Source organism: Papaver somniferum, chromosome 5 (assembly GCF_003573695.1).
Source record: "Papaver somniferum cultivar HN1 chromosome 5, ASM357369v1, whole genome shotgun sequence".
Lineage (NCBI taxonomy): Eukaryota > Viridiplantae > Streptophyta > Magnoliopsida > Ranunculales > Papaveraceae > Papaver > Papaver somniferum.
This window is the reverse complement of record NC_039362.1, coordinates 163,232,184-163,255,765: the sequence shown is the minus strand read 5'-3', so window position 1 is coordinate 163,255,765 and position 23,582 is coordinate 163,232,184. Positions and strand designations below refer to the sequence as shown.

Sequence of the window (23,582 nt, the reverse complement as noted above, 5' to 3'; positions counted from 1 at the left end):
GCAGTAAAGAGAAAAGCAAAGCCAAGAGGCAGTGAACAGGGCAGTGAAGATGATGAGTGAGCAAAGCAGAAGAATCAAGGCAATGTAACAAAAACAGTGACAGTGACCAAAGGTCATAGGCAGTGGGTGAGCAGTGGTGAAAGCAAACAAAGCAGATGAAGGGAGCTAGGATCATAATTCCACCACTAACCTACACCATGTATTCAACGACTACATTCTTGTTCTTGTGATGACATGGGTTAAGATGTGGTCTGCCCTATGTCTAAGAAGTTTCTCCACTAGAGAAATCATCCCCAATAAGACATTGCTCCATAGCACTAGTTATCTGGCTAAGTATAACTAGTCTAAGGCTCAACATGGTCTGGTTTAGCATGATTGGTGGCTGTGTCCACATAGAGATATTCTAACTACAGTGGATACATGGCATCCACTGTGAGAGCAATTTGCAGACATGCCAAAGTGATTATCTCCTAAACATTTTTAACATTCAAGAATGCATATTCACATCACACAGGATAGCAAGTTAAGGCTTCCTTAAGACCCTAGCAATTGAAACTAACACATGATAAAACTGAAATTAAAATTGGAATTAAACTGAAATTAACCCAATTAGGGGGTATCTCGGCTAACCAAGAACACCCTTCTCTACACATCAATTGCCTTTTATAGTTTTACAAAATATCCCCAAATTTCGAAACCCTAACTTGCAAACCCTAATTTTTGAATTGAAAATTCCACTCACCTAATCCCTGAATTGATGTCGACCCATGCCTATTCTCTCTTCTCTGCTCCTCTCCATGTCTTCAATTGCGTCTTATAGCCTCACCTAATTTATTGATTTATCACCTAGGGTTTCAGTGGTGAAAAATCAATAAGTTAGATGGCTATAGAGGTAGGGGAGGTAGCTAAGGCGTGTAGGTGGTGTTTGGTGACAGTGGAGGAAGTGGCGATGGCAGGGTGGTGTGGTTCAGCGAGGTGTAGCTGGTGGAGGTGATGGAGTTGCAGAGCAGCTCTCTGCAACAGGGTATGGAGGAGAAGAGGTCGAGTGATTTTGGGTTAGGGGGCGTTTGGCTAGGGGTATAGGGTGTTCGATACTTGGGTGTTAGGCGGGTGCAGCGAGGTTTGATGATCTGCGACAAGGAGCGATGGATGGGAAGATGGTAGGTGGATCTGACGGCGATGCGGAGGCAGGCGATGAGCGACCGTCGGATGAAGAGATACAACGAAACGAACGGTACTTGATGGAGTTAGGTACTGTAGTGTAAGGCGGAGATATCAAACTTCGATGCACAGCAAGGGAGCGACCGTCGGATGCTTCTGAGAACTGATCTGACGGCTGAAGACGCAAGCGGGTATGGATTTGGGTTTTAGGCTTTTGGGTATAGAATATGGGTTTGGGAAATGAGTTTGGGCTTGGAAAACCTTGAGCCCACTTCTTCTTTAAGAACAACTTTCTTCTTCAAGCCCATTTCTATCCTTTTTTTGGTCTTCCGCACATCACTCTTCGCGGCTTCCTTGCGTAATTCCTCCTGGCTTTTCACTACTTTTCTGCTCTTTTGCTCCGCAACTCATCCAATCTTTATTTATTACCTAAAAATGCAAAATTAAGTAAGAAAAATATTTATTCTTGAAAACAATGAAAATACAGAATATGGGATAAAATGTAGAATTAATGCACAAAAGATGAGTTAAATGCCAAGAAAAATATATAGAAATATGCACTTTTTAGCACTCATCAAATACCCCCAAACCTGAATTTTACTTGTCCTCAAGTAAAACAAAACTAAGGAAATCCTACCTATACCACTGTCGCTGGTCTCTCGAATGCATTTAGCGTATGCACTAAGCCTTTTAAACCACTAAGTGTCCCTAGTGGACGAGTTGAAGTCTCGTGAAGGTTTGCTTAGAACGTACCTACAAAGTTCTAGGTCAAAATATAAGCTCAGATTCCATCAAATGTGACATGTGCAAAACAGTTTAAGCTCACAGCAAAATGGAGATGTCAATCTAGCTATCGAAGGCACAATCCTAGCACTGATAACAAAAAAGACATGTGATAAGAGTGTAAAGTGTATCTACACATGTGTAAAGAAAGATCTGAAGTTATGACTACTAATCACCAAGAGATAGTTTCTCAGGCTAAGAACTGAGGTCGAAATCTAGCTAGCTGTCCGGACTTTACGAGAATTGTGAATGAGTTGGAGGTATTTCACAATTACTCGCGTTGTACATCAATGGCATACACCCTCCTTGCTTATTACAATGAAACAACAAAAGATGACTCTTTACATGACTCTTATTTACATTGACTATTCTCTTTTTATTTTTGGAACAAGAGATGATGGAATTGATAAGTACTTGATTTTTTTGTATTTTTCTGATATTTTTTTCTGAATATAAACATCGTTTTTTTTTTTTTTTTTTTTTTTTTTTTTTTTTTTTTTTTTAATAAGGAAACACTTTTGATACATATACAAAAGGAAACAAAAGATTACATGACACTTTGCAAGAGGTAGCCCTTTTTGATGCACCCAGTTAAATTCGATGGTTGTCTTTCTTAATGTAACCTCCACCTTCTATCCCAACCAACCAAAGAACAAGCTAGTCAAGTTTCGTTCAGTATTCTAAAGTGATTGGCAATCGTAACTTCCTATCAAACACCTTGAAGATCGAGGCTACATGTATTGGTAGATCGTGCGCGTGCAAATTTCTTATCACTATGTGAATTGTGCTAGAATCAGGGTGCCTAAATATCTAGACTAAGACTCCTAATAAAAATACATATTTGCACAAGAGTCAACATTTCAAGGTAAATGAGCTCCATTTTTATGTTTTTTTATCATTTTTTAATTTTTTTATTTTCATTTTTCATTTTTTTCAAAAAGAAGGAGTTCTTGTTTTCAATTATGGCATATTATCAAGTATCTACTTACACCCCCAAACCTAAACTAAACATTGTCCTCAATGTTTCAAAATATGAACAAATTAAATACAACATATGAAGAGGACATGTTGAGTAGAGAAAAGGAAAGAGAATACCCGATTTCGGCGAAAGCAGAATTAAAACTCCGTTATTCAAGGCAAAAATCCAACATATTTCAGCCGAGATCATATTGGATTAGCAAAATATACAAAAGGAACAAAAGGGTTTTAAGAAATTTTATCTACTGGATTATATACAAAAATTCACCATACACTAACAATCTAAAGAGTTGAGGATCAACCCAAAAGACAAAGTGTAAGGTTTCAACAGCTTCACACAATAATAATATGGTAGGCATGCAAGTGAAGCTGTGAAACAAAATGAGCTACCCCCAAACCTGGATTTTACAGAAGATATAATTTTGAAAACAAAATCGCGCAGTTTCGGGGGTTCATCATGCAAAAGGTCTAGCTCGAAATGAACTTTGCTAGGGACGGGCAAACATGCAATTTCCAACTGTGGTTCCTCAAAGATATTATATTTGAATGCAAAATGGTCCAAGAGGACTTGGGAAGCACACAGTTCCAAACCTAGATTAGGCATTCTCAGAAAAATTGGTTTTACAATATTGGTACAAACCAAATCTAGGTTGGGTGGAAGGCCATCAGATTGTGACTCATGTAGGAGAATAGGTGCGTCATTATCAATCAAATCAAAATCTCCTAAATCATCTACACATGTCACATCATGCTCACAATCATCAATCAAATTAGCAAGTTCACACTCAGAATCATCAACATCATCAACAGATTTGTCCTCATGCATCGGCAATTCAATGGAAATATCACAATGTGACCTAGGTAGAGAATCAGACACATCACTTATATTTTCATGCATAATAACATTAGTGTCTACAGAAGATTCAACTATTCCTATGTCATGCTCATCTTCACAGAATAATTGTACGAATCCCATGTCAATATCAAAATCATATGAATTACAATGAGTATTAGAAAAAACAACATTCATGAAGGTCGAGGGCGAGAAGCCATATGTTATTGAACCAACAGGTTCCACAATATTTTCATGTTCTTCTAACACATCATCATAATCATCATAATCATCATCATGGTAGCATGCATATTGGTCCTCATTAAAAGTGGTGGTGTCGTTAGTCGATTCATGTTCCTCTAAATTAGTTCATATTCAACATCATTTACATGAATGGGACTAGACACTTCATTAGGGACAACATACATTTCCTCATGAATTTCCTCCTTTTGTAGGTGAAGCAAAATCTGATCTAAATATGCCTGAATTCGTGATGTAGATCTATCGAAGTTTTGCTCACTGAGTCTGAAAGCTTCTGTGGTGGAGTCTAAATTCATGGGAGTACAAAATTCTTCATGTTCAAATTGTGGTGATTGGTACATGTGTGCATGGTCATTAGGGTTTATAAAAGATTGATCGCAACCCTCAAAGGATTGATTATGGTCCCAATGACTACCATTCTCACAATTTATGGGCATTTCATACCTTGGATTTTCTCTAGATTGCCTAAAATTATGCAAAATATGACAATTCTCAACAGGGTGGTCTAAACTACCACATGCAGGACATGCATAGATTTCAGGTTGCCTAAGAAAATTAGATGTGACAGATTCCTCATGTGATTGCATTTCTAAAGCTGCGATTCGAGCTTCTAATTGATCCACAAGAGATGATTGTGTGAGTGAGGTATTAGCAAAATGTTCATTTTCACGTTGTGGCGAATGATGCATGTGTGAATAGTCATTAGGGTTCATGTATTGAGGCTCGGGACTTTGAAAATGTCCATAATAATTCCTATGACTATTGACATCATGGTCTATGGGAGGTTCATAACGTGAAGTATGTCCACACGCAAGTTCTCTAAGGGATTTGTTGTATTCCCCAACTGTAGACCAAGATCTAGACATGATTGGGCTCAAAAGCTAAGTAACTATGTTACAAAGCCCAAAATTTGGTTTTTAATGGGTTTGGATTTTTGGGAAAAATTTGGTTTTTATGGGAATGAAAAACATTTGGTTTTTGATGGGAAACATTTGGTTTTTATGGGGATAAGCCCACTGTTTTGGTTGTGCTTTGGTGAGGCAATGGGTTTGGGGAACTGTTGTGAAACAGAGCCCAACTTTCGGCCTAGAGTTTGGGTACACGGCCCACTAACGACTTCAGCAAGCCCAGAAACTAATGAAGCCCAGCTGAGTTGGTAGGTTCAGTTAACCTTGTTTAGGTTGTTTGTTGGGTTTTTGAAACCCAAAATTTTGATAGGGACAATCCCACAGTTAATGCTCAAATACAAACCCAAAAGTTAACTTAAATTACAAGCCCAACAAAAAAATGGAAAAAATTATTACAAGCCCACAAATTAAAAATGGAAGCCCACAGGTTGGGTTCTCTTAATGGGTTTAGGCTTACTTGCTTAAGCACAGCCCAGCTGCTCAGTTTGGTTGCAAAAGCCCAGTTGGGCCTTGGATCATCCTAAGCTTTGGCTTCAATACTTAAGGCCCAGTTGGGCTTGGTTCAAATCAGTTCACTTCACAAGCCCAGTTGGGCTTTATCTTACACCAGCTGCAGCAGCTTCAGCAGGGACTCAGCAGCAGCAGCAGGGATCAGCAACAGCAGCAGTCTTGGCAAGCAAGTCTCAGGAGGGGCAGTTCAGCAGCAACTCAGGGGCAGCCTCAGCAGCAAGAGGCTCTCAGGCACAGCAGCAGCTTCTCCAGCACTTGCCTTGGCAGCAGCAGCAGCAGACAGCAAGGAAGAAAAGCAGCAACAGGAAGCAGCAGCAGCAGCAAACACCTGTTGGCTCAAAAAGAGAAGTAAGTTTCTTGCTAGAAGCTAAGAAATTCAGCTGCACTACACAGCAGCTACTAAAACAGCAAGTTACACTAAAATGCAAGAATGCAATGCATGATGAGTATGCTAGAATGAAACAATATGCAAAAGAGTATGCAATGATGCAAATGAACTAACATGCAAAAACAGCCCAGAAAAAATTCAACACAACACAACCAAGTCCCCGGCAGCGGCGCCAAAAACTTGGTAGGCCGGGGACAGTGTATAAAAAATGGAGAAAGTTAAGGCCTACAGTGATACCGCAAGTGCACGGTTTCGATGTAGTGAGTGCACAAGTACGGGTCGATCCACAGGGACTTGGGTGTGTTCATGAAGATTCCTAAGCTAAATGGCAGTGACAGTGCAGTGAGAACAATGAGAAGGCAGTAAAGAGAAAAGCAAAGCCAAGAGGCAGTGAACAGGGCAGTGAAGATGATGAGTGAGCAAAGCAGAAGAAACAAGGCAATGTAACAAAAACAGTGACAGTGACCAAAGGTCATAGGCAGTGGGTGAGCAGTGGTGAAAGCAAACAAAGCAGATGAAGGAGCTAGGATCATTAATTCCACCACTAACCTACACCATGTATTCAACGACTACATTCTTGTTCTTGTGATGACATGGGTTAAGATGTGGTCTGCCCTATGTCTAAGAAGTTTCTCCACTAGAGAAATCATCCCCAATAAGACATTGCTCCATAGCACTAGTTATCTGGCTAAGTATAACTAGTCTAAGGCTCAACATGGTCTGGTTTAGCATGATTGGTGGCTGTGTCCACATAGAGATATTCTAACTACAGTGGATACATGGCATCCACTGTGAGAGCAATTTGCAGACATGCCAAAGTGATTATCTCCTAAACATTTTTAACATTCAAGAATGCATATTCACATCACACAGGATAGCAAGTTAAGGCTTCCTTAAGACCCTAGCAATTGAAACTAACACATGATAAAACTGAAATTAAAATTGGAATTAAACTGAAATTAACCCAATTAGGGGGTATCTCGGCTAACCAAGAACAACCTTCTCTCTACACATCAATTGCCTTTTATAGTTTTACAAAATATCCCCAAATTTCGAAACCCTAACTTGCAAACCCTAATTTTTGAATTGAAAATTCCACTCACCTAATCCCTGAATTGATGTCGACCCATGCCTATTCTCTCTTCTCTGCTCCTCTCCATGTCTTCAATTGCGTCTTATAGCCTCACCTAATTTATTGATTTATCACCTAGGGTTTCAGTGGTGAAAAATCAATAAGTTAGATGGCTATAGAGGTAGGGGAGGTAGCTACGGCGTGTAGGTGGTGTTTGGTGACAGTGGAGGAAGTGGCGATGGCAGGGTGGTGTGGTTCAGCGAGGTGTAGCTGGTGGAGGTGATGGAGTTGCAGAGCAGCTCTCTGCAACAGGGTATGGAGGAGAATAGGTCGAGTGATTTTGGGTTAGGGGGCGTTTGGCTAGGGGTATAGGGTGTTCTATACTTGGGTGTTAGGCGGGTGCAGCGAGGTTTGATGATCTGTGACAAGGAGCGATGGATGGGAAGATGGTAGGTGGATCTGACGGCGATGCGGAGGCAGGCGATGAGCGACCGTCGGATGAAGAGATACAACGAAACGAACGGTACTTGATGGAGTTAGGTACTGTAGTGTAAGGCGGAGATATCAAACTTCGATGCACAGCAAGGGAGCGACCGTCGGATGCTTCTGAGAACTGATCTGACGGCTGAAGACGCAAGCGGGTATGGATTTGGGTTTTAGGCTTTTGGGTATAGAATATGGGTTTGGGAAATGAGTTTGGGCTTGGAAAACCTTGAGCCCACTTCTTCTTTAAGAACAACTTTCTTCTTCAAGCCCATTTCTATCCTTTTTTTGGTCTTCCGCACATCACTCTTCGCGGCTTCCTTGCGTAATTCCTCCTGGCTTTTCACTACTTTTCTGCTCTTTTTGCTCCGCAACTCATCCAATCTTTATTTATTACCTAAAAATGCAAAATTAAGTAAGAAAAATATTTATTCTTGAAAACAATGAAAATACAGAATATGGGATAAAATGTAGAATTAATGCACAAAAGATGAGTTAAATGCCAAGAAAAATATATAGAAATATGCACTTTTTAGCACTCATCAGACCCCGAGGATCCGATCGCGAAGACTTGTAAGGACCTTCCCCAAGTGGAGATCTTTCAGGATCTCTACGCGGAGGGGATCTTGGCGGACTAGACGGCTGAGTTTGATAAGGAGCCCGCGGACGATCAGACATATCTACAAGGAAACAAAAAAACAGTTTAGAGAAGAATACGAGGAGATCACTAAAGATAAAAAAAACCCATAATTGATGGTTCATCCGAATAAACATGAAAAACCCTAAGAAACTAAAAAATACTCCATCCGACTCAGGGATAATACTCATATATAGACTCACAGACGCTGTAACAAAGAAAATGGGCAAGCATATATACTTCGACAGGTATGATCTTCATCGCAAAACCAAGAACACGGCAGCAGGAGACAAACAGATAGATACACTGATAAACAATATTGAACAACTGATGAAAAATCCCATACCTGTATAGAAGAGGACGACAAGCACCAACCGCAGTTGAAGAAAGGAGGATCGGAGATATCGACAGATACATGGGCAGCAACAATCAAGAACGAAAGAAGCAGAAGAAAGAAACAGAAAATTGAATGTTATATTCCTCACAAGAACGATGATAGTAAATGACTAAAGAACAAGAATTAGAAAACAAGAAGAGAATGAACACTGACAAGAAGAGGATAAAAGTTTTTTTTTCACATTCTCTCTCCTATTTATGAAACTAGAGAAGACAATAACTGCTCCTCGTACCAAGGAGCAGTTACATGAGAAGTTAATGCAAAGTGGGAAACGTGTAGGACTACCTTTCTTCTTTAAAATTGCAAAATACGCTCAAGTTAGAAGAAGAGGGGCAAATTGTATGTACACCTTTCATCATCCTCCACGTGTATAGAAAGAGACATGTGGAAGGCATGCGAAGCGAGACATCAAAACATGATAGCAAGCATCTCATCAGAAGATGCCATCGGTCAGCAGATCTGACGGTCAGGGACAGAGGACCACAGAGGTATGATGGCTCAGAGGAGCACCAGATAATACCCCTTGGGTATTAACGCACTCAATCCCGAGGAAGATCCTAGATCAACGCCCGAGAGGAAGTTTGGCTGACACATATGTGACCAGACAAAGAGACACTTGTCTGACAAGAGCAGACATACATCTACCCGCATTAAATACCAAAGAGATATACACGTGTCGCTCAGCTCGTGGAAGAAGCGAGGATAACCCTTCGTGTTCAAGCTCAGGCCGCGGCATATGCCGAAGACCTCCGCATAATAGGCACAAAGCACAAGAAGATAAGATTACAACGGCACCTCAGAGATGGGACCCACGTTCCTTCCCTATAAATACCCCTCTCCATTAAGAGAGAAGAGGCGGATGATTTTGGAGAGCAATTAGAGGAGAATATAGGAGAGAGAAATAGGAAGAGTAAGTAATCCCCCTACTTCCGCAGACCTATGTATATTCTAAAGTCATTCGACTATCTTTGTAACCATTCAGTACATAGTGAAACACCAAACCCCGTGGATGTAGGCCTTAATGCCGAACCACGTAAATCTGTCTCATTTACATTTCTGCACCTTACATTCAGCGTTAAACTTCATATGCTTTATATTTATACTTGTTTCTTGATTTATTTCCTTATACAAACATTATTTATGATAATATTCGACTAGACAATGACAAGCCCGAAGGCTTTGAGTCGATGAATCGATATAATCATCCCGTTACGCATACGATGTAGAATTAGGACGTATGCGAATATTGTTTGTGAACACTTGGATGTCCTCATGATTTATGTGTTCACAATAGCGTGCCTGACCATAAACAGATTCAAAACAAAAAAAAAAACTGTGAAAAATTATTCCAACCACCACAAAGTATATAAGATAAGTACAAATATTATGAAGAACAAAGAAAGAGATGAGTGATAAAAGATAACCTGATCCCGCTAGTTGCACCAGTGACAAGAGCAGTCATTCCTTTGAGTGACCATCTTAGGCTTTGGTCACTGATTTGTGTCTGAGTGTTGTCAGTCATGGTTTTTTCTTTCAACCGAAGAAACAATACAAAGGTGAGGGAAAGAAAGATGAACATAGTGATCAAGCCTCTCATGGAAGCACCTCCTTTTGTAAGGTCCAAGCGTAAGATAAAGTTCTGCTTGGAAAAACCAATAAATGTGGAATGTCTATAACTGGCATTGGTTTAATTACACGCGATTAATGTGTGATCTTTATCATTATCTTTATCATTATGATTGGTTTATATAATCTTGCTTGGTTGGTCATTTCAAATGACAGATATACACAAGCCAAATAAACCGCAAGATCATGCATCAAGGCTAACTAGGAAAGATAGTATAAAAGAGGAGGAATTTATTGCGAGATAGATCTCTCTCTATGTGAGAATTATGCTAAAATTTTTGAACGTTTACATATTTAGAATAACTTACCCCATACCTTATGCATATAAAATATGAATACAAAAAGGATATAATATAAAATAGGTGTAGACATGGCTGTACCACTCCAAACTGTGTTGTATACGATAAAAAATAGTGATACCTACAAGCTACACCCATAAATTTGTTTAAATCAATTTGGAATGCCAATTTAGTTAAATCTCATCTCATAGGATTGATAGAGAGGAAACCAAGTTCAATTGGTATATCACATCGTCATAAGATGGATGGTTTCATGTAAGAGAAACAGAGACCAATTCCTTTCAATATCTCGTTTAGTTAAGACAGAAAGAGATGGCCGAATTTAAAAATATTCTTATTAGTAAGATATAATAAAGATCGACCTGATTAATAAGGATTGTAACTACAAGTGCAGTACAATTTTGGTGGTAGTGGCTTCTTTAAGAATCAACCAAAAAACCAACCTTATTGGCAAAATATAAAAAATATGCCAATTTATTTTCTCTTTATCTTATAAAAATGATAGAGAAAATCTAACACCAAATGGTTTCTACGATTTATCAAAATCGCATCGACAAAACAAAAATAAAAAATTGTCGTTTTGGTCACCGCATATTGAAAATTCATTTAATGATTAGACGGAAGTTTTTTTGTAAATAAATAGAAACAAAAAGAAAATCACATGATCTTCATCCAATGGACGAAGATACCAAATTTAATTGGACAGAGGTTTATGAATTATGCATGTGATTAGCTTCATATAGATAATCAAGTTACAACGAGTAATTAAGAAAAGTAAAATTGTAGCTCGGAGAATAACCATAAAAGAAGAAATCAAAAAATATTTGACAGGAGACGTATAAAACAAAGTTACCAATATTATTGTATACAAGGACATCGTGGTAGTTGAAACGGTGTCCAACCACCCATATCTCTCAGCCCATGTTCCTTTAGATAAAACGTCCATATGTTTCTTTGGAATTACAAAAGTAATTCAAGTCGTACATGCAAATCTGGATCAAATAAACAGAAGTTAGTATATTGTGTTCATATAAACAACAAGTAAAAAGAAAATAAATGATAATGTGAGATTGAAAACAAGAATAATAGAATAGTATTTTGTTGAAGAGAAAGTTGTTTCTGGGGTCAACTCTTCCACTTATTTAATCAAGTGTTTAATTAACATCCAAATTAAAACCATACACGGCTGAACGGCAGAGCTACGTGCATGATTACGTTTTGTGAAACTAGAAAATAGAGAAGGAGACACAAAGTAGAAGGGAAGAAGAAGGGATAAATTCTATTATTATGTGTATCATAGACAAACATTAGGGCCTCTATTTATAGGCTAGACACAAGAACATCCCAATAATAAATGAGATTCAACCTGGATATTCTTAACATAATTACACGGTTATAACACATGTTAATAAATCTTTTCTCATAATAAGTTTTAACTTTTATTCAAAATTGTGTACCACAATTACATAAACAACAATGCTTAGGAGTTTTTAGTACTAATCATGCGTAGGGAAAAACCCATTCACTGTGAAGCCACCATCAACACAGATAATTTGTCTAGTGACATATGAAGCACCAGGTAGGCAAGGAAGGCCACCAGAGGCGAAACATCACTGGGTTCTCCAATGCGCCGAATAGGAGTTCTAGTAATAACTCTTTCTTCAAACTCATTATCATTCAAATGCTGCTGAAAAAGATATGGCACATAAACACAAGAAAATTGTGATTGGAAAATAAAATTGTTCAGACAAACTTGAGATGCTCACCGGTTCCATTAGTGAAGTCATTATAATCTATGGTGCTACGCTGTTGACACGGATGTTATCCTTCACCCATTCACAAGCTAGGTTCTTAGTAAGTTGATTTATTGCACCTAATGTTTAATATAAAAATTAGATGAGTCTCATCCATCTGTTTGAGGGTGAAAACGGTTTCTGCTGATTTTGGTAATTTCGAGTGTGTGGGTGAGAAACGAGTCTAAATCCTAAACAATGTACTGCAAGGGAGTACTTTGATTCGAGAGATCAATGTGTACAAATCTGTCCTAAACCAAGAAATGGTCGTTCCAGACTTGTTTCGGTCAAAAAGTGAAGGAGAAGGATTGGTCTAGGGAGGGAAGCGAAGAGAGTGTTGAGACCCGAATAGTTGATTCGGTAAGAGTAACTGTTTGACGACTTGTATCAGAAAGTGGAAAGCTAACAGATGGGAAAGCTAACAAGTGATTTCTGAGTGTTGTATTCTCCTGACCAAAACCTTTCTTTGGTGGAAATAGGTGAGCCTATTTATACAAGTCGAAATGAAATGTACCCTGGCCTCGTAAGAAGTGGAAAAAGTTGAGTAATGGAAGAAAGCGGTAACGGGTAACGCCTGGAATTGATGTTTCCATAATGAAGGAAACGTTTCACCATTACTTCTTTTATTTACTAACCGCCTCACTCTTATGACACTTTCCTGTAACGGGCGTATTGCACGCCGCACGTTGTAAACCGCCAGACCAATACCCTGATGAGCATCCCCCAATTTGTGACATTTTTGATGTCTCGAGTGTTTTCGAGGAAAACGTGTAGCATGTTGCTATTGTTTGGCAAGTTAAAATTGAGAGGCTTGCCAGTTTGGTGACGAACTTGTAGGGCTGAGATTTGCATATCAGAAGGAAGGGTAGCCGTTGATTGTTGCAAACCTCTGTTTGGCAGCCAGCAACATGGAGGCATGGCCGACATGGCATGTTTTAGGCGTGGCCAAATTAGGGTTTTGGCATAAAACACGGAATTTGGCATTGGTCCAGAAGTTTCCATGCATTTGGTGGCGAACTTGTACGGCTGAGATCTGCATCTCAAGAGGAAGGATATCCGTTTATTGTTGTAACCTTCCGTTTGGCAGCCAACGACATGGAGGCATGGCCGGCATGCTTTGGCGTGGCCAAATTAGGGTTTTGGCACCGTAGCCAAGAGATTGCCACAAGTCGTTTGGTGGCAAGCTTGTACGGCTGATATCTGCATCTCAGGAGGAGGGTAGTCGTTGATCGTGGCTACCTTCCGTTTGGCAGCCCGCGGCATGGTTGCGTGGCCGGCATGGATTTGGTGTGAAGTGGAGCCGCTGGCAGTTTGCGGCTTGGAAGGGAATCGCTTGCAGTGTGCGGCTTGGAAGGGAGCCGCTGGCAGCGTGCGACTTTGTCTAAATTAAGGTTTGGTATGCTGAAACCCTAATTAGCGCTCTTTACTAGAATCACTGTAGAATTCTCGTACGGACTCGGATTTTGATGGTCTGCACATCCATTCTGCACGGAAAAGAATTTCCTATCTCCTAACGCGGGAATATTTAGGTTTTGAGATCTTTCGGGAGGTGAAAACATCCAGAAAGTAAAACTCAGGAAGAATTCAGGAGGGATGTTGGCAGCCAGCGGCATGGTGGCATGGCCAGCATGGCTTTGGCGTGGCCAAATTAGGGTTTGGCACCGTGACCAAATAATTGGCATTGTATCCAAGAGGTTACCACAAGTCGTTTGGTTTGGTAGCGAGCTTGTACGGCTGAAATTTGCATCTCAGAAGGAAGGGTAGCCGTTGATTGTTGCAACTCTTTGTTTGGAAGCCAGCGGTATAGAGGCATGGCTTTGGCATGTTTTAGGCGCGACCAAAATTAGGGTTTTGGAATAGTTTAGGCGCAGCCAAAATTAGATTTTTTGGCATTGGGCCAGACGTTGCCACGCGTTTGGTGGCGAACTTGTACGGCTAATATTTGCATCTCAGAAGGAAAGGTGGCCGTTGATTGTTGCAACCCTTCGTTTGGCAGTCAGCGGTATGGAGGCATGGCCGGCATGGATTTGGCAATGTTTTAGGCACGACCAAATTAGGGTTTGGTCGGCAGGGATGGCATTCCATTGGCATGGATGACAGGGTTGGCATGCCATTAGCACGATGGTGCGGCTGGCATGGTTGGCATGCCGTTGGCGCGGAGATGTGGCTGGCATGGCATGCCATTGGCACGATGGCGCGGCTGGCATGGTTGGCATGCCTTTGGCGCGGAGATGTGACTGGCATGGCATGCCATTGTCACGATGGCGCGGCTGGCATGGTTGGCATGCCTTTGGCGCGGAGATGTGGCTGGCATGGCATGCCATTGGCACGATGGTGCGGCTGGCATGGTTGGCATGCCTTTGGCGCGGAGATGTGGCTGGCATGGCATGCCATTGGCACGATGACGCGACTGGCATGGTTGGCATGCCTTTGGCGCGGAGATGTGGCTGGCATGGCATGCCATTGGCACGATGGGGCGGCTGGCATGGTTGGCATGCCTTTGGCGCGGAGATGTGGCTGGCATGGCATGCCATTGGAACGATGGCGTGGCTGGCATGGTTGGCATGCCTTTGGCGCTGAGATGTGGCTGGCATGGCATGCCATTGGCACAATGGTGTGGCTGGCATGCTTGGCATGCCTTTGGCGCAGAGATGTGGCTGGCATGCTTGGCATGCCTTTGGCGCAGAGATGTGGCTGGCATGGCATGCCATTGGCACGGTGGTGCAGCTGGCATGGTTGGCATGCTTTTGGCGCGGAGGTGTGGCTGACATGGCATGCCGTTGGCACGTTGGTGTGGTCGGCATGGTTGGCATGCCTTTGGCGCGGAGGTGTGGCTAGCATGGCATGCCGTTGGCACGTTGGTGTGGTCGGCATGGTTGGCATGCCTTTGGCGCGGAGGTGTGGCTAGCATGGCATGCCGTTGGCACGTTGGTGCGGCTGGCACGCCTTTGGCACGGTAGTGTGGATGGCATGGTTGGCATGCTTTTGGCGCGGAGATGTGGCTGGCATGGCATGCCATTGGCACGGTGGTGCAGCTGGCATGGTTGGCATGCTTTTGGCGCGGAGGTGTGGCTGGCATGGCATGCCGTTGGCACAGTGGTGTGGTCGGCATGGTTGGCATGCCTTTGGCGCGGAGGTGTGGCTAGCATGGCATGCCGTTGGCACGTTGGTGCGGCTGGCACGCCTTTGGCACGGTAGTGTGGATGGCATGGTTGGCATGCCTTTCGCACGGTGGTGCGGCTGGCATGGTTGTCATGCATTTGACGCGGTGGTGCGGCTGGCATGGTTGGCATGTCTTTGGCGCGATAGTGTGGCTGGCATGTGCGGATATGATGCCAGTCAATACCGAGGGTTCTGCTGTGGAACATAGCATATCTGTAAAAAAAAAGGTACCCTAGTAAATTTCTCGTAGACGTATTGAAAGACTCAATAAATGTGTTAGTGAAGATATTGGTGACGTCACGTTAGACGAAGACTTTACGGTTTTAACCCTAAGCTAAAAACCACCATCAACACCATCATATTTGATTTTTGTTAATCATAAGCTAAAGTAATCCTCTTACCTTTGCATGCTGAATAATTTGATACCGTGGCTGTAGCAACCACACCAGCTACAGAGGGGATGAAAATGATGTTTCCCGATCCAGAAGCTTTCAACAGGGGATGTGCAAGTTTAGATAAATGGTAAGCAGAATCGAAGGTTGTTTCCATGACTTTCAAATCATCTTCATCAGTGTAATCCACCGTGTCTTTAAATATTGTTGTTCCGGCATTGTTAACAAAGATGTTGAGCTTGGCCCCAAAAACAGAAGATACAGTTTTCATCAACTTTTCTCGTTCAGCTGGAACTGAAGCATCACATACTGAGCCGGTAACTCTGTAACCCTTCAACTCCCAATCTTTCAAGCATTTGGTGACACTGGCTTCAGTTCGAGAGCATATATGTACAGCCGCACCAAGTCCAGCTAACTCCTCCACTATAGCATGACTAAACATAGACCAAGTCAAAACAAAAAATCTTGAATAATTATGAGAAATATATTATGAAGAACAAAGAAAGAGAAGGGTGAGAAAGGAGTACCCGATCCCGCTAGTTGCGCCAGTGACAAGAGCAGTCATTCATTTGAGTGACCATCTTAGACTCTGATCACTAATTCGTGTTTGAGTACTGTCAGCCATGGGTTTCTCTTTTCAACCGGTGAAACAATACAAAGATGAGGGAAAGAATGATGAACATAGTGATCAAGACTCTCATGGAAGCACCTCCTCCTTTTGTAAGGTCCGAGCCTAAGATAAAGTTCTGCTTGGAAAAACCAATAAATGTGGAATGTCTATAACTGGCATTGGTTTAATTACACACGATTGATGTGTAATCTTTATCATAATGATTGGTGTATATAATCTTGCTTGGTTGGTCATTTCAAATGACAGATATAAACAAGCCAAATAAACCGCATGATCATGCATCAAGGCTAACCGGGAAAGTAGGTATAAAAAGAGGAGGAAGTTATTGCGAGATAGATATCCCTCTGTGTAGCAATTATGCTAAACTTATTGAAGTTTTTTTTTACATATTTAGGAAAATTTACCCTATACCTTATGCATCTAATATGAATATAGAAATAATATCAATGTGTTTTTTTCTTCCAAATATGAGAGAAGTTGTAGGCATGCATGTACCCCTCTGTACACATAAAAAATAGTGATACCTACAAGCTACACCCATAAATTATTCATGTGAGTTAGATTTGAACAACATTGAAAATGTAAGGGCAATTCCTATGGCAATCAACAAATAAGTTTTTTGATTGAGCCACGTGGATGAACAAATTGCGTTTTCTACTATGGAAAACTAAAACAAAATGAACAGATTCGGTTTCCAGGACCCCACTAATATTTCTTTTTGGTATAAAATGTTTTGTAGGATAAAGATAAAATATAAAATTTATAATATTTAGGTGAGATAAAATAGAAAAAAAGTGAGATAAAATAGGTTAAAAAAGTATTCAAAAGTCGGGAGTTGTACTTGGCGTTTGTACAATGCTCGCGTGCGATGGTTCTTTGATCGCCCGCGTTTGTACAATGCTCGCCCGTTTGTAACACGATCGCCCGTTCTTTCATCAAGCGCGCGCTACATCATTTTTCATGTTTGTTGAGTCCATAGTGGGATCAAGATCACAAACTTGATGGTTTTTTCATTCCATAGGAACTGCTTTAAGGGGGTTCAACTAGGAAGGGTAGTTCAGCTAGGACATGAAAACGAAAATAAAGCAACAATGTCGGAGGATAATTGTTTTTGAGTCAATTTTTGCACCGGTTCTGGCTGAACTCAGCAATTCAATATGTAAACCAACACTAGCTAACAGATTTTTGGATAAGCTTTTCACTATCACGTCCATTTCAAGTTTTTCATACGAATCATTATTCAGCTTCTACTGCATCCAACTTAAACTAGTTCACTATTACAGTTAAGAAAAAATGCTTCTTGACCGATCAAAAAAAAAAAAAGTAAAAGTTGCTTCTTTCAACCAAACCATGCGCCATAAAAAGCTCCTTCCACCAAGAACAAATTCTCTTTTAAGCATGGAATTAAACCGCACTTACAAGAATGAAGAGTGGTTTATTTCCCAATCGATCACGCCCCTGAAGTTATAACAAATCATTCACTGTTGCAAGCATTAAAAATATAAAATAAAAATCATGCAAAGAAAGAATTTGTTAAAAAAGTAAAGGCATCCTTATGGGCGATATTTCGACAATCTCAAGGCTCATAAGCCATTGATGATAAACACTGGCCTGATTTTTTGCAGCATTTAGTCCAAGCAAAAGCTTACTGGATAAATTTTCAAGGGCTCATAGCTAAGATGGGTAGTTTTGAAAAGTTTATGTATGTGATTTTATGATTTTTCAAAACTTAAAGAGCAGAAGAGAACACGAGGTTCATCAGATACTAATATTCCCTACACCTAGATGTCTTAAGAAAGGCGTACCTTCAGTTCAGGTAATTCAATTAGACAAGCACACTCGACTACCTCTGCTCCAACACGTTCTGCAAGAAGGCCAACCGAAGATTTCTGAACATTTGATACTTTTATCTGAAGACAGAAGTAACATTCATACTTTCAAGAGAAACTACTCCAAGTCTCCAACTAAATAGATGTGTATTAATCTTGAAACATTGATATTTCATAAATTTGAAATCCATACTATTCAAGCATCAACATGGCTTTCTACCCAAAAACACCCAAGAGTACTCCTGGGAAAAGTGCCATCGATTTGTGGACCGTACATAATTTTAGTAATAATATGAAAGTTAAGTCAGAATGAATTACCCAATAGTCTGATTCCAGCACATAAAGTCCCCCCTGTGGCAATGAGATCATCGACTATAAGAGCACGTTCTCCTGGCTGTACAGCCCCGACATGCATTTCTAATTTATCTGTTCCATACTCCAAAGAGTACTCTTCAGATATAACCTCCCCTAAGGAAAAATCAAGATTGTAAGAGCTATAACAAGAAGACTTCCGAGATTTGCAACAGAAACCAAACAACCAAAGAGAGGAACGCAATTAGTCACTGTAAAATGCTTGATAGACATTTTAAATTATCCAAAAGAAATAAATACCAGGTAGCTTCTTGGGTTTCCTCATAGGCACAATTTTTGCCCCAATAGCTAAGGCAATTGGAGGACCGAAGATGAAACCTCTGGCTTCCATTCCTGCGAGTAATTAGCAGTTACACAGGTTAAAGAAAGTAGAAAAACAAATTTATAACTTTGTTTTGAGTAATTAGCAAAAGAAATGTAAGTGATGTTTTCACCTGCGACTACACTGATGTCCTTGTCTTTGTATCTTTCAGCAAACACATCAATCGTATCTTGAAATGCCTTTGGGTCAAGAAGCAATGTTGTTATGTCTTGAAATATGATTCCTGAAACAAACTTACAGCAATGCACAAACCATCTGTCAGAGTATAATCCAAAGAAATAAATTTCTTAGTTTGTTGTGAACTTATAATGAATGACTAACTTACCTGGTTTAGGGAAGTCAGGTATGAGCCTAATCGCAGAAGAAATCCTTGCAATTCGATCATCTTGAACTAACCAAAGAGAGACAAAAACAAAAGGGATCATTACAAAATACATCCATCTTTGAGATTCTCTTGACCCAACTTTTTAGAGTTGTTAGCTGAAAAAGACCTAATTTTAGAAACTGTGATTCTTTTGCTTGAGCTTCTAAAGTTAGGTGAAATAAAAGAGGTTCTAAGTGAAACAGAAGAATTCATCATGTTTGAGAGATGTGGGGAGTTGTTATTAGTGGTAATGGGGGGTGATGAAATCAGATTACCATTTACTGAACTGATTCCAAATGTCTCCATTGATCACTGTTTTTTTCTCTGTAATTCAACTTCCCAGACAAAATAGAGTCAATGTCTTCAAAAGAAATGCTTCGTGAATAATTACTACTTTTTGGGACAGATCCCTGGAGAATAAGGCAAAACTAGTAATACACCTCCCAAATTTGTACAACTGATTAAAAACCTTGACTTTTGGTCCTCACAACGAAGACTAAAGGATGACTTGATAGTACCACGTTTTCATGGTTCGCATTCCTTCAGGAAATAAGAACATATCAACTGCAATACCAAGGTAGCTGATTTACCATTGAGGACAAGTAAGTGTAGGGGGTAATCTGAATGCCTCCTGTTGTTGGGAGAGTACAGTCCTACAGTGAAAACTAAAGAACTATATAGTCCATCCGTGAAGCTCTGTAAGACTGTAACTGCCCTCCATCCCAAGAACAGCAAAATGTTTTTTTTCGTCCATGATTTTTGTGATACGAATGGAAGAGCAGCAGACCACAGCTTCCATTACAGCGATATTTTGCTCTTTAAAAATGAATCATAAGTCAATTTTTGAGTCCATGACGGAGTTTGGACAAAAACAAGACAACCCCCGAGTCCTGGGACAATTGACTAACAAATAACAGTACCAGTACAATGAATGAGAGGGCCTGATCGTAATAAAATGGGCAATCATTTTCCATTAACAAGAAATTTATAAAACACTGAAAACTTGGGCCTTCCAGAAGGGCAGGTGAGATGATAGAAGACAATTTTCAGTTTCTTAAAACCATTACTATTATTGAATTTCAAATTGATAAATAAATATGCCGTTGACTGAGCGATGTTCATATAAACCACTGAAATGGGTTATCAGAAATCCATCAACTTATACAAACACTTAAGGAAACCTCCATCTAAAGAGAGGCACCTATAACACTCATAGGTACGACTCAAAGCTCGTCCCAACTGAAATTTCGTTAAAAACTGAAACCATCCCAGCTCTGATCAAGCTGCGCTTACAAGGATGAACAATGGTTTGCCGCCTAATCGATCACGGCCCTGCAGTGAAATAAATTCAATCTCAGTTACAAAACATTAAAAGTAACTAATAAGAAGCAAACTTGAAAGTTAACTTTAACAATACCATTAAGGTACACAGAGAAGCTTTAAAGATAATCAGGTTTTCTCTAGAGAAAAAATGTAACTGGATGGTTGTTTCTTGTAAAGCAAAAAGTTTTGCTCTGTATTGAAAGTTTCTTATTCATGTCTTTCAGAGTCACGCATGGGAGCAAGAAAAGTAGAAAAATAACACCAAGATCTTGTGAACAACTGATTGAATGGATGTTGTTTCGACTATTACAAGGCTCATAGGAGATGGTGTTAAACACTAGCCTGATTGCCTGAATATAAAGGAATGCATGCCCTTGTATTCTAGCCTTAGTCCAAGAAAAGTTATGTGCTATCAAAAACACTCTGGTGAACCAATAAAGAAAAATTTATGCACGTGAGAACTGAAAGAGCAGTGAAGAAAATTAGGTTTATTAAATACTAATTTACCTTTAGCTCTGCTAATCCAATCAGACAAGCACACTCGACTATCTCTGCGCCAACACGTTCTGCAAAGAAGAAAATTTGAGAATTGTAAGCATCGATACTTTCAGCCTCTACCAGGAAAAAGAGTTCTGCAGTCATCTTTTCATGATAAACTAAAGCTCCAAGCTCCAACTATCTCGATATAATTGAATCTAATAGTAGTGCTCTCTATATATTCCAGAAATAGTAAGAAAGTTATGTCAGAGTGAATTACCCAATAGCCTAATTCCAGCACATAAAGTCCCCCCTGTGGCAATGAGATCATCGACTATAAGAGCACGTTCTCCTGCCTGTACAGCTCCGACATGCATTTCTAGCTTATCTGTTCCATACTCCAAAGAGTACTCTTCAGATATAACCTCCCCTGATGAATAATCAAGATTGTAAGAGCTATAGCAAGAAGAGTTTCGAGATTCACTTAATATTCACAGCACAAACCAAACGACTAACTGTTCGAGGGACTCAATTAGTTCTAAAATGCTTGGTAAAAACTTTTTTTTTAAAAAAGAGGGGAAACACGTACCAGGTAGCTTCTTAGGTTTCCTCATAGGCACAAACTTTGCCCCAATAGCCAAGGCAATTGGAGGACCAAAGATGAAACCTCTGGCTTCCATTCCTGCAATTAATCAATGATAATGTTACAGGATTTTCTCGGTAAAGAAAAACCCAGCAAGAAAAGCTTAATATCAATGTAAACTATCATTCCGAAACAGAAGCTAAGTCAATCAACCCCCAGTGGCATATATGGAAAACTGTTCTCACCAGATAAGTTTCTTAATCTTTTGGTAATAGATTATTTTTCTTTGGTAATTTGATTCCCACAAAACAAAACAACTATGACTACCAAGAACAAGAAGTTTGACCTATTCACCTTACATAAGCCAAACGTAGGATTTGTTTTGGGTTACTTAACACTCTCTAAATGATTTGCATGAGATTAAGCTTGACTTCTTGTATAGGCAGTCAAGACAGTCATAGTCAATTTAACATACCCTTTGACAAAGGTTTGGAGGAAGATTATCAAAGATTAAAACCTGATTACCGCACATGATATAGCACAGAAACTCCCTCGTGTACTAGGGTCTGGATCCTCCTATCCCACTAAATCATGTAAAACAGCTGGAGTAGAAAATACATGTGGCTAAGAGGTGTCACGGTTTGCTGGTTGCCATCCCTTGTGATGCAGATGTATTATGAGCAGTCTCTACACTCACATTTCTCAACCAATTGTATTGTTTTGAAAGACGAGCGAAGTTTTCCAATACTAGCAGACATTGGCCTCAGATCTAAGTTTATGCTAGCTGGTACATGTATTCCAAGTACAAACACTACTAATAGTGCAAGCCGATACTTATAAAACATGGCAAAAAAGCATCATATCTTTAATCGGCAAAGTTAAAATATCAAATGACACTGACAGAAAGAGAAGTGTGACCCTAAACACTCCAGCAGACTACATAAAGAGAAATCATCATAACACCAATACAGATATCACTGTAGCAAAGCCAATCTAGTATTTTGTAGCTACAAACTACATATAATTTAGAAGAATATGCAGAAAAATGAAATAAATATAAGTGAAGGTTTTGTTCACCTGCAACTACACTGATGTTCTTGTCTTTGTATCTCTCAACAAATAGATCAATGGTATCTTTAAAAGCTTTTGGGTCAAGAAGCAAAGTTGTTATGTCTTGAAACATAATCCCTGTAAACAAACATCAAAAAACACAGATTAAGATAAAAATAAAAAATTGTACTAAACCCTAAAACTTAGACTCGTAAAACACATTGATTCAATTGGGTTTCTTTTCTCATTTCAAAAGTAAAAAAAATACAAAAAATTGGTAAAATGATTACCTGGTTTAGGGAAGTTAGGGATAACCCTGATTGCAGAAGAAATCCTAGCAATTCGATCATCTTCAACAGCAGCCATCTCTAGTGTGTTGAGAAGAAGATAGTAAAAATATTAAAGGAGGAGAGACTAGACTGGACAGTAGAAAGGAGTGAAATTGAGTCGTCTATTTATGCTTTTTGGTCTTTCAAAGCGTATCGGATGTTTGCTGTTAACAATCCCACCAATTGTGAATTAGGGATTTTATATAATAATGGTGTTGTACGTGTTGGATGGACATTAAGTTTCGTCTCATGTTGTAACATTACGAGTTATGTCGTGTTGTTTGGTATTGGTTCTCTTTCACCAACAACCGCGAATCTTGATGTTTTTGTCTATCTCCTTTAATCATGATATTTTTGAAAGTTTTCGACCGTATTTTTATTAGCTACGGCCGCCGGCCGGATACATGATGATATGGGCAGGTCATATGTAACTAACTCTACTGTGTAGCATACGTCAAATGTCGTTTGATTGGTCGGCCTCATCAAGACTGGTTGTTTTTGTACGAATAATGAAAAGTGCTCATTGAGAATACCATTAATCTAGCATCACAACAAATTGATCAAAATGATAAAACAACAGATGACATAAGGTGTAAATAAAAATCACAGACAAATGACAA

General features: G+C 39.9%; 2 protein-coding genes and 1 pseudogene across 7 annotated transcripts; all 3 read right to left on the bottom strand.

Annotated features, from left to right (window-relative positions):
• Window positions 1–11,831: 11,831 nt before the first annotated feature.
• Window positions 11,832–16,307, bottom strand: LOC113278055 (annotated as a pseudogene).
• Window positions 16,308–17,455: 1,148 nt separating this feature from the next.
• On the bottom strand, window positions 17,456–19,543 carry LOC113283478 (adenine phosphoribosyltransferase 1-like). Of its 6 annotated transcripts, XM_026532750.1 has the most exons (7): window positions 19,476–19,543; window positions 19,162–19,227; window positions 18,949–19,059; window positions 18,755–18,847; window positions 18,461–18,610; window positions 18,119–18,177; window positions 17,456–17,771 (listed from the first exon to the last, which is right to left on the bottom strand). In XM_026532750.1, exons 1-7 carry the CDS (start codon window positions 19,504–19,506, stop codon window positions 17,718–17,720), a joined length of 564 nt encoding a protein of 187 aa, XP_026388535.1. In that variant the 5' UTR covers window positions 19,507–19,543; the 3' UTR covers window positions 17,456–17,717. The 6 variants fall into 6 exon arrangements, with proteins under 6 accessions (XP_026388535.1, XP_026388538.1, XP_026388537.1 ...); XM_026532753.1 differs by having other exon boundaries at window positions 18,949–19,069; window positions 19,162–19,528; XM_026532752.1 differs by having other exon boundaries at window positions 17,456–17,794; window positions 18,119–18,223; window positions 19,162–19,528.
• Window positions 19,544–20,151: 608 nt separating this feature from the next.
• LOC113283479 (adenine phosphoribosyltransferase 1-like) lies at window positions 20,152–23,115 on the bottom strand. Its single transcript, XM_026532755.1, has 6 exons — window positions 22,924–23,115; window positions 22,661–22,771; window positions 21,590–21,682; window positions 21,281–21,430; window positions 21,031–21,089; window positions 20,152–20,532 (listed from the first exon to the last, which is right to left on the bottom strand). The coding sequence occupies exons 1-6, from the start codon at window positions 22,997–22,999 to the stop codon at window positions 20,479–20,481; spliced, it is 543 nt and encodes a 180-aa protein (XP_026388540.1). The 5' UTR covers window positions 23,000–23,115; the 3' UTR covers window positions 20,152–20,478.
• Window positions 23,116–23,582: the final 467 nt, after the last annotated feature.